The sequence below is a fragment of the Cynoglossus semilaevis genome, chromosome 19 (assembly GCF_000523025.1).
Source record: "Cynoglossus semilaevis isolate Cse_v1.0 chromosome 19, Cse_v1.0, whole genome shotgun sequence".
NCBI lineage: Eukaryota > Metazoa > Chordata > Actinopteri > Pleuronectiformes > Cynoglossidae > Cynoglossus > Cynoglossus semilaevis.
Window position 1 is genome coordinate 16,922,792 of NC_024325.1, and position 9,695 is coordinate 16,932,486.

A 9,695-nucleotide genomic window follows, 5' to 3' on the forward strand; every position below is an offset into this window, starting at 1 on the left:
GCCCTAGTGGTCAACAGCAGACATTTGCAGTGTGTTAAAGAGCAGAGATGACGTGTTGTTCCTTTGACAGCCTGTAGGTGGCTCTTAAAAGAGCCGTTGGGTTGGAGTTGAGGGGGGGTGAACTCTACGCCCTCTCCCCGCGGATACGACGGGCCAGCTGGATGTCTTTGGGCATGATGGTGACTCTCTTGGCGTGGATGGCGCACAGGTTGGTGTCCTCGAACAGACCCACCAGGTAGGCCTCGCTGGCCTCCTGCAGAGCCATGACGGCGGAGCTCTGGAAGCGCAGGTCGGTCTTGAAGTCCTGGGCGATCTCCCTGACCAGGCGCTGGAAGGGCAGCTTGCGGATCAGCAGCTCCGTGGACTTCTGGTAGCGACGGATCTCACGCAGAGCCACGGTGCCGGGCCTGTACCGGTGGGGCTTCTTCACGCCGCCGGTGGCGGGGGCGCTCTTACGGGCTGCCTTGGTGGCCAGCTGCTTCCTGGGAGCCTTACCTCCGGTGGACTTACGGGCGGTCTGCTTCGTTCTGGCCATGGTTTCAGTGTATTTCTCTCTCTGTTCGACAGAAAAATAATGTTTCGTCGACGCCCCCCGTGCGGCTTTTATAGCGTCAGCGCAGACGCGGTTGATGACGCAGTACGAATGCTGCTGCCTGTGATTGGACAGCATACGATGACTTCGATGCTCCAACCCTAATGGAGAACATTGCCGCTGGTCATTGGCTCAAAAAGATTTAAAAAATACCCGCCCAAAGTTAGATGTGGCGCCTCCATTCTGCTCTCTTCTGATTGGTCAGACAGCTTGTGTCGTAAACGCTGAACAAAGCAGTTCAATAAAAATGTTGAACGAGTTTCCTGCAGCATTTTTAATCCAGTAAAATTCCCATTGTTTTCCAATTGTCTTTTTAATGTTTATTTGCTACACTTTATTTGTTTTACATTTGAAATGTGACTTTCCTGGTTAAAGAATTTAAATATACCATATTTTTTAATTATGTATGAATGAATATTGGAAACAAATACATGATTATTTTAAACTTAAATGAATTCATAATTAATATATTTTATCAACGTTGTTTTCAGATTTCTTTATTCACTGTAATTGTGACATCACCAAACGCTGACCATTAAAACTGTATGAAGTGAAACAGAAATAAATCACTGTCCAGGTTTGAATGGACGTCTATCATCAAAGGCAGAAGCCACTTTTTTTGGACTCCTTTGGTCCTTTGTAGTTCAGTGGAACAAAGGTGAGATCAGTAAAAGGTCATCGTGTTAAAAGCGAGCTAACGTCAGACACAGGTTTGACTTTCAGTCGACAACTTCTCCAGCTGAAAGTGCTGCGCTGGTTAAACACACACACATGTGACGACAAACATGGAGAACAAGTCTCTGTTTGGTGGTGGAACAGGTGACTCGTCCAAAAGTCGTTTTGTTTTAATAATAATTCTGTTTCCTGTTTCCTCTTAAAGCTGCTCTGTGTGGATTCACCACTCGTGAAATATTCAACTAAAAACTTTGGTCTTTGTTTTTACACAAATGAATGTGTATTCATTTCCCTCCAGGCAGCTTCTTTGGGTCGAGCACCTTTAACCAGCCGGGCGCCTCTTCTACCAGCACAGGACTTGGTTTTGGTGCAACAAGTGGAACATCCTGCAGCATTTTTGGAAACTCTGGGGGCAGCACCGTTACAGAACCGTTCTCTCAGCTGAGCAACACCTTCGGTGACAACAAACCCTCAACTCCTGGATGTGAGCATCTCCACCAATGACACTGTAATTCAGAGGAGTCGTGGTTACTGCGTGAATATGATCACGCAATCGTAAAATAATACAGACTTGTCCTTTAGCTTCTGTAGCTAACACCAACGTAGCTAATCACGCAATCGTAAAATAATTCAGACTTGTCCTTTAGCTTCTGTAGCTACTACATCTAACACTGACGTCACTGTACAACAGGTGCTGCAAAGTAGGAATGTACTAACTATTACTAATAATTACTAATTATTTATTTAACAAAAAACACAAATATTTTAGTTGATTTAAATATTTAAGGAGTTAAATGATACCAACACTCCAGATCATTTTGTGATAGCAAATTTAAACAACAACTTTAAGGATCAAACAAATGCAGTTTTTTTAAAAAGCCACTGTAGATAAAACTAGACGTTCAAGCTCTGGTTGAAAGTAAGAAGTTACAAAGTTCCTTCTGTGTTTCTGCCTTTGAGTTCTCACGTCTTTTTGAACCATCTCTGATGAGACGTTTGATCTGTTTTAGGTGTTCCAGCCGGTGGACCGAGCTTCTGTGGCGGTGCCGCCCCCGCCTTCCTCGTGGCCAGCCCCACCTTTGGTGGCTCTGGGGGATTGGCCACTCAACAATTTGGGACGACTTTCAAATACAACGTGAGTGGACACGGTTCACACTGCACCAGGGGAAAATGTTCTGGAGCCGTTCCCAACAAATCTGTCTTTAAAATCTTGCCTATTTTGTGAAGAGCAAAAGCAAAACACAAGTGGGTCTGGAACCGATCCAGAAGAAAACGTCAAAGTCTTCCCTCTGCTGTCACATGATGAACTTCAGGATTGACATACTTTGTGTTTGGTGTTGCCAAATGTCACCGTCTAAATGTCTCTCTGCAGGAGCTAGGACCCGGTGACTACCAGTCAGACAGGAAAGGCTCGACCAATCAGATGGCTGTAGGAACATACAGCGTGTTCGGTCCAGGCCCGTCCACCTCCGGCACCAACACCGACCCGTTTCACCCTACAGTCCCAGACAACAGTTTCCCCTTCGGCCAAAACAAAAGAACCCTGGAACCAAGTAGGTGTCAGTTCACAGTTCAGTCCACTTAGATGACTGGAATAACAACATGGAATAACAGTAGTGAGTGGAGGGGTGGAGGGGTGGGGCCGGGGCCGGGGTCTGTTTGTTTTTACTGGTGCTTGAACCCACTGGCAGCACATGACTGATGACTCTCCTCAGTGACTGTGGGTCGGTTCTGTTTGTTTAAGATCTGGGTTCATCCACTCTGAGCAGGAACCTGGTTTTCTTTGTGTCTCCAGTAAACACTCCGGGCTTCAACAATATCACGGGAAGTCTTTTTGGACAACAGGCCCAGCAGCACGGCAGCACCTTCAAGATGTTTGGTGAGACCACCAACACCAGCCTCTTCTCCAACAACACGGCGGGACAGAGCGACAGGAGCAGCATGGTGGGGCAACGGTGGAGAAGAGAGAGAAAAATGAGTGGATTCAGAGAGTGTAAATGAAGATGTTTGTATGTTCTACAGGGTTTCCTTGGAAACACAGCAGGGGCGTCGTCGGGCGGACTCTTTGGACACACCAACACTGCCACGGGGTTGTTTGGACAAACTAACTCTGAGTTTGGAGCCGTCGGACTGGGCACACAGGTACAACAGTGACACCTTCAAACATGTGGACGGGTCGTTTGTTCTGACTCTCTTACTCTAACTGCAGAGTTTCCCCACAACCACCTCCACCGTCACGGCCTCCTTTGGGAACTCTGTGGCCGTCCCATCATGCTTTGGTGCAGCTACCACCACTCCTTCTCTAAGTACTTCCCTGAACTCCTCGTCCACCGGAGGCACCAGCAGCACTTTTTCAGATTTTGGTGGGAACTGCAGCCTTGCGTCGCTGATCAGAACCAACGCCCCCGTCACTGCTCCGTCCCTGAGCTCAACCCTGACTCCATGTTATAGTGGAGCTGGGCTCATGGGAAACAAAGCTGCATTCACACCAGAAACAGGAAACAGCGCCTCCACAAGTACTACTAGTAAGACTTAGTGATGTCTGAGGACCACCTATTCTTACCAACTTTTATATATATATTAACAAAATGTCCATGTGGATAAATAAAGACCTGTACGTCTGTCTTGGTGCAGCAGCTGGAGTATCTGACTACAGGTCGGGCACAAAAAGACCAGAGATTGGACTGGGATCCCACTCTTCAGTGGGTAAGTCACTGTAAAATACAAAATGATATCAAGTAGAAATGTTCAGTGAAAACAACATCATCAACATATTTCAGAGGTGGGGGCCGGACAGACGTTCCCATGGGGGAACAACCACAACAAGCTGTTTGGAACAACTGGTACATTTGGAACCAGCAGCACCGGCCCTGGTGCTTCACATCAGCCTTTCCGTAAGTTTATCATCTTGGTCCTCCTGGTCCTGGTCCTGGTCCTCCTGGTCCTGGTCCTGGTCCTGGTCCTCCTGGTCCTGGTTCTCCTGGTCACTGTTTATCTGGTGCTTTGAATGTGCGTTCCCTTTTTTCCAGCTCTTGTTGATCCAAATGCAGTGGCTACCCAGAAGGCCATGCTCCAGGACATTCACAGCTACCTTACACTGACACCATACGGAGACTCATCACTGTTCAGAAATACACTACCTGACCTCAAGGGGGAGACTGGCCCTCAGCTGGTGAGGCCTGTCACTCGTCACTTTGTGCTTTTTTTCCCCTGACAACCAGTTGTTCAAACTTCCTTGTGTCCTTACAGCATGGGAAACCAGTCAATGCCTCTGTCCATCGTGGTCTGTACCACGCCCCCCCGCCTCCCATCAGAACCTGCCCCCAGGGCCCGTCGCCGTTCCGATCCTCTGAGTCACAGTTGCTGTTTTACCTGGATGACGATGAACCGTCGCTCAACAAAAGACCCTTCAGGTACCCAGGTACCTGTGGTCACCGCCTCCTGCTGTAGAACTGCCTCTGGGCTGGAGTTTGATGAAATGGTGATAACTGTGCACCTGTGTGTTTCCAGGCAAAGAAAAGACTAGAGGATTCAAGCAGTTTCCGGTGTTTACAGCCAAACTCCACAGGATCTTTCAGAAGCGCATCACAAAAATTGTGCTGAAGAAACAGAGCAATCCTGGACAGATCTGGAGGAACATCTTGATCACTCCCTGAGACCAGAGTGTGGACGGCTGCTGGGAAGACCGAATGACGTCAGCCTTTGACCAGGAGCCGCACCTCAACGTCTCACAAACTTTTATTTATTTATTTATTTATTTTTCTGTGGTTTTCACATGTAGACGTACCAGCAGTCAGCTATAAAGTATATGGTGGAGTTCGATTATAACATTTATAACCTATTGTTTTAAGGACGTAAAAAACATATCATGTAATTTGACGTTCATTTATTTAAAAAAAAAAACAAATGACAAAATGTCCTTATTGTGATATATTTGTTTCATTATTTATGTGGAGAATGTTACACTAGAAAGATAACGACCTACTGTAAAGTAGACGTTTAAAGTCCGTGAAGTAACACATGTCAACACAGCTCCTCGTTAGTATAGTGGTGAGTATCCCCGCCTGTCACGCGGGAGACCGGGGTTCAATTCCCCGACGGGGAGGATTTGTTTTTATCTCAGAGGAACTTTAAGGACGATTTTATCAACAAAACAACAACTCTGTGTGACGTTATTAGTGTTTATTGTTTTTTATTTTGTTAATAAAATGCTATTTTCTTACATGGTGCGCCATCGTGTCTTTGATGACCACGTCTACATCGGTCCAGATATGGAGGACACACTTATAAGAATAGAAACGGGACCTCGTGTCTCACAGCAGACTCTGTATCGAACAAACCAGCTTCTCTGTACAGACCACGTGACGTAAGTCCAGTAAATGTAGAGTTCAGTGGAGAAACAGTGTAACCCGGATGATAACTACAATACACACGCCGGTGAACGAAATGGGGTGCGCCACCCTGTGGCGCCAAGCTGTAATAACCCTGTGGCTGATTGCACTACCCAACGCTAAAGGACAGCTAACCGTTAGCCACACACTTAGCTGTAAAAAAAGTTAAATACTCAACACTTGTGAAGTGGTCGATTAAAATAACGTTTTTGTACAGCGTCATTTAAAATGTTCAAGGTTTCAAATCAAATCAAAGATGTAATGATACAGAGTTTCACAGCTGTTGAAGACGCTCAGAGCAGTTTTCTCCTGATTACGTCATGTTAAACGGTATTTAAGGCACATAATACTACAATGCTACAGGAGGCTAATGCTACATCGTGAAAAACTGTGTATTTATACTTTCTAATTCTCCCCAGTGAATAATTGGTGTAATCTCTGTGAACGTCAGTGTAGTGACCGTGACTTCACTGTAAAAATCCACGGTGGAGGAGAGTTGTTATTATTCCAACTGGACTTCAGTCTGAGCACAGACACAGGGACAGAAAAGACTGGGCGACACTGCACCCTAGCGGCAACACTTCTACATTTGGAGTTCATTACTGTATGAAAGTGAATTAGAAAGTGAATTATTTGTCACTGTGACATGGCACACCACTGCACCACTGCACCACTGCACACAACCAAATGTGACCCCTGCTTTTAACCCATCACCACAGCCAGCAGGGGGCAGTGTGTGGGGACGGTGCCCGGAGCACCTCAGTGGTAACTTAACCTCTGAGCCATAAACTGTATCTTAAGTTCAAGTTGTGTTTGTTTGTATTTAACAATATACCTTTTTGTATATTTAAGTGAGACTGCATGTTGTGTTTGAACAGAGAAACAACAACAACAACAACAACAACAACAACATGATGTTGGAGTTCTCATGAGATTGAACTGATCATCACAGCAGTAACAGCAGTAACAGTAACAGCAGTAACAGCAGTAACAGTAACAACAGCAGCAGTAACAGCAGCAACAACAGCAGCAGCAGTAACAGTAACAGCAGCAGAAACAGCAGCAGTAACAGCAGCAGTAACAGCAGCAGCAACAATAACAACAGCAGTAACAGCAGTAACAGTAACAGCAGTAACAGTAACAGCAGCAGTAACAATAACAGCAGCAGTAACAGCAGCAGTAACAGTAACAGCAGTAACAGTAACAACAGCAGCAGTAACAGCAGCAACAACAGCAGCAGCAGTAACAGTAACAGCAGCAGAAACAGCAGCAGTAACAGCAGCAGTAACAACAGCAGCAGCAGCAGTAACAGCAGTAACAGCAACAGCAGCAGTAACAGCAGCAGCAGCAGCAGTAACAGCAGTAACAGCAACAGCAGCAGTAACAGCAGCAGCAGCAACAACAACAGCAGCAGTAACAGCAGCAGCAGCAGCAGTAACAGTAACAGCAGCAGTAACAGTAACAGCAGCACTCAGTCTTCACAGTAGATTCAGATTCCAGTTCAAACAGGTGTAAATGACCATGTTAAATGTTGTGATGTAAATGTTTACATCACAACATTCTTCTTCTACAGTCAAACTGGTCAATAACAGACTGTCACTGACGGTAACTGACAGTTGGTGAATGAGCACAACTACAACAGTATCTATAGAAGTCTTTGTTATTTATTTACATGAAAAGATGTACTTGACAAAAGAGGGAAAAAAACAGAAAATATTTCTTTATGAATTCCCTGAAACATGTTCTGGTACCAATGTTTGTCCAGAGGCTGGTCCTTCAGAACCAGCTTTTATATGTTGAGCTGCAGTGAAGTTAAAGTATGGCTGATGTTAGTGACGTCCACGTCCATGTGAGTTATTGTTACATCCAAAGAACCAAGGACCGCTACGGTTCGGTTCGGTACATGACGCCGTCAGCCCAGCTCAGACTTCAGACAAACACGACTTTTATAACGAGAACAACGTACGTGAAAAGTGGATGTGAACGGTTGTTTTATGCCTACTCCGTGGACAGGTACGTCACATGACGCTGACGCACGGAGCCGTCGCCCAGCGTCCGTGTGTTTTACACCCATGACAAACGATTCCTTTTTCGACTTTAAACGTTAAACACCGGGAGACATTTGACTTGGACTTTGTCGACGTGTGTCTCTGTTCACCGGACAATCACCGCCGTATTTCACACGACGTGTTTATGTCCGCTTTATGTGACAAAACGTGTCGAAAAGCACCACCGTCGTGTCCGCGGCGGCGCTTCTTCATGATGGTTTAGCGCTTCTTCCAGGATAATTCACAAGTCCCGGGCCTCGAACGTGAGTCCGATGCTTAGAGGACAGTGGTCACCAGTGACGGGGACAACAGCCGTGGGCACGACTGAGTGTCTGAGGGAGATTTTGAGGAGAAAATGTTGAAGAGAAAACACAACTGTCGCCACAGCGGAGGAAATGGCCGCGTTGCTTCTCCACGGTTCTCATCCTCTCTATAAGTCCCGCCTCCTGCGCCGAGAGAAACAAACTCAGAACTGACTCTGAACGAACACCTGACGGAAAATGGCAGAAGAAGTCGCTGCAGCAGCACCGGCCGTCCAGGCCAAAGCCGCCAAGTCTCCCAAGAAGAAGAGGGCCGCCCCAAAGAAGAGCAAGGATGCGGGATCCAGCCTCCCAAAGATGGTCGTGGCCGCCGTGGCTGAGTCCAAAGAGCGGAAGGGCCAGTCCATCTCCGGCCTGAAGAAGATTCTGGCCGATAAAGGAGTGAACGTCAGCAAGGACAACAAGCGCATCAACCGCTGTGTGAAGAATTTGGTGATCAGCGGAGTCCTGACCCAGACCAAAGGCATCGGGGCGTCCGGCTCGGTCAAGATCGCCAAGAAGGAGCCGACGGCGGCGAAGCCCGCGAAGAAGCCAGCGAAGAAAGCCGCCGGTCAAACTAAGGCGAAGAAGCCCGCGGCGGCGGCGGCCAAGAAAACTGCAGCGGCTAAAAAGTCCGCCCCGGCCAAGAAGCCCGCCGCTGCCAAGAAGCCCGCGGCGGCCAAGAAGGCAGCGACGCCCAAAAAGTCACCCAAGAAGGCCGTGGCCAAGAAGCCCGCGAAGAAGGCAGCGACCCCCAAGAAGTCTCCCAAAAAGGCTGCACCCAAGAAAACAAAGGCCGCGGTCAAGAAAACTGCGGCGAAGAAATCTCCAGCAAAGAAGTCTGCAGCCAAGAAGAGCAAGAAGTAGACGAGCTGACCCCCCCACACCCCCCCTCGGCTGACCGCTGTCAAACAACGGCTCTTTTAAGAGCCACCACTTCGACCACTTCAAAACAACAGAACCTCAAAAAAAAAATTCGATCAAACCTGACTAGTTGTACATTAGTAAACTGTTGGTTAATGATCGTTAATAGTTGTGACGTCACCTTAATATCAACGACTACAGTTGGTCCAGGCTGCACCAGGTCACGTCATCAGTGAAGGTCCATTATTACCCCCCCCCACACACACACACTGTAGGAACAGAGGACATTAATATAATAATGACATAATAATAACAGAAGTACTGGAGAATAATTCTGCTTCAGTGTTCGTTTAATTTGTATTTAATTTATTTATTAATTTGGTATTAATTAATCAGTAATTAATTAATTGAATTTCTTCCACACAGATCAATCTGAACATTATTGTCACATATTTGTCAGATTTTATTATTCAATTTTCACTGATAATAATAATCACTTTATATTTATATATATATATATCTCAATATAATAATTGTCCCTCCTTTTCCCTCTCGTTTGAAACATTCCCGCTTCAATGTATGATTGGTCGATTTCAAATTTCTAAACCAGTTCAGAATCGGGTTTCAACCCGCCCCGCGATGACGTCATCGCCTCCACGGCCTTTATAAACCCGGTGTCTGTGACTGGGACTCATGTTCGTGTTCGCTGACTTTTTCGACTGTTCACTGAAACCATGGCCAGAACGAAGCAGACCGCCCGTAAGTCCACCGGAGGTAAGGCTCCCAGGAAGGAGCTGGCCACCAAGGCAGCCCGGAACAGCGCACC

The 9,695-nt window shown here is 46.7% G+C and overlaps 4 protein-coding genes and 1 non-coding gene across 7 annotated transcripts in view; 4 read left to right on the forward strand and 1 right to left on the reverse strand.

The window, feature by feature from the left end:
- Nucleotides 1-9,695, forward strand: part of LOC103395770 (histone H2A-like) — a 14,231-nt gene that overhangs the window by 2,043 nt on the left and 2,493 nt on the right. The gene's annotated exons all lie outside the window — the stretch shown is intronic.
- On the reverse strand, nt 71-585 carry LOC103395674 (histone H3). The gene has a single exon (XM_008333450.3). It carries the CDS (start codon nt 533-535, stop codon nt 125-127), a length of 411 nt encoding a protein of 136 aa, XP_008331672.2. The 5' UTR covers nt 536-585; the 3' UTR covers nt 71-124.
- On the forward strand, nt 1,194-5,168 carry LOC103395673 (nuclear pore complex protein Nup98-Nup96-like). 3 transcript variants are annotated; one of them, XM_025065599.1, is made up of 12 exons: nt 1,194-1,411; nt 1,566-1,751; nt 2,278-2,402; nt 2,640-2,820; nt 3,063-3,211; nt 3,290-3,409; nt 3,477-3,792; nt 3,905-3,973; nt 4,048-4,161; nt 4,297-4,439; nt 4,517-4,688; nt 4,778-5,168. In XM_025065599.1, exons 1-12 carry the CDS (start codon nt 1,378-1,380, stop codon nt 4,921-4,923), a joined length of 1,755 nt encoding a protein of 584 aa, XP_024921367.1. In that variant the 5' UTR covers nt 1,194-1,377; the 3' UTR covers nt 4,924-5,168. The 3 variants fall into 3 exon arrangements, with proteins under 3 accessions (XP_024921367.1, XP_008331670.1, XP_024921369.1); XM_008333448.3 differs by having other exon boundaries at nt 1,198-1,411; nt 3,902-3,973; XM_025065601.1 differs by having other exon boundaries at nt 1,208-1,411; nt 3,902-3,973; nt 4,517-4,680; nt 4,778-4,918.
- Nucleotides 5,301-5,372, forward strand: trnad-guc (transfer RNA aspartic acid (anticodon GUC)). The gene has a single exon. It is a non-coding gene; the product is annotated as a tRNA-Asp (tRNA).
- LOC103395672 (histone H1-like) lies at nt 7,327-9,139 on the forward strand. Its single transcript, XM_017041669.2, has one exon. It carries the CDS (start codon nt 8,207-8,209, stop codon nt 8,870-8,872), a length of 666 nt encoding a protein of 221 aa, XP_016897158.1. The 5' UTR covers nt 7,327-8,206; the 3' UTR covers nt 8,873-9,139.

Bases quoted from the DNA above. Each gene is read 5' to 3' on its own strand.
- LOC103395673 (XM_008333448.3), top strand. From the start codon at position 1,378: ATGGAGAACAAGTCTCTGTTTGGTGGTGGAACAG. The intron at 1,752-2,277 runs GTGAGCATCTCC...GATCTGTTTTAG, and splicing joins CAAACCCTCAACTCCTGGAT to GTGTTCCAGCCGGTGGACCG. The intron at 2,821-3,062 runs GTAGGTGTCAGT...TTGTGTCTCCAG, and splicing joins CAAAAGAACCCTGGAACCAA to TAAACACTCCGGGCTTCAAC.
- LOC103395672 (XM_017041669.2), top strand. From the start codon at position 8,207: ATGGCAGAAGAAGTCGCTGCAGCAGCACCGGCCGTCCAGGCCAAAGCC.
- LOC103395674 (XM_008333450.3), bottom strand. From the start codon at position 535: ATGGCCAGAACGAAGCAGACCGCCCGTAAGTCCACCGGAGGTAAGGCT.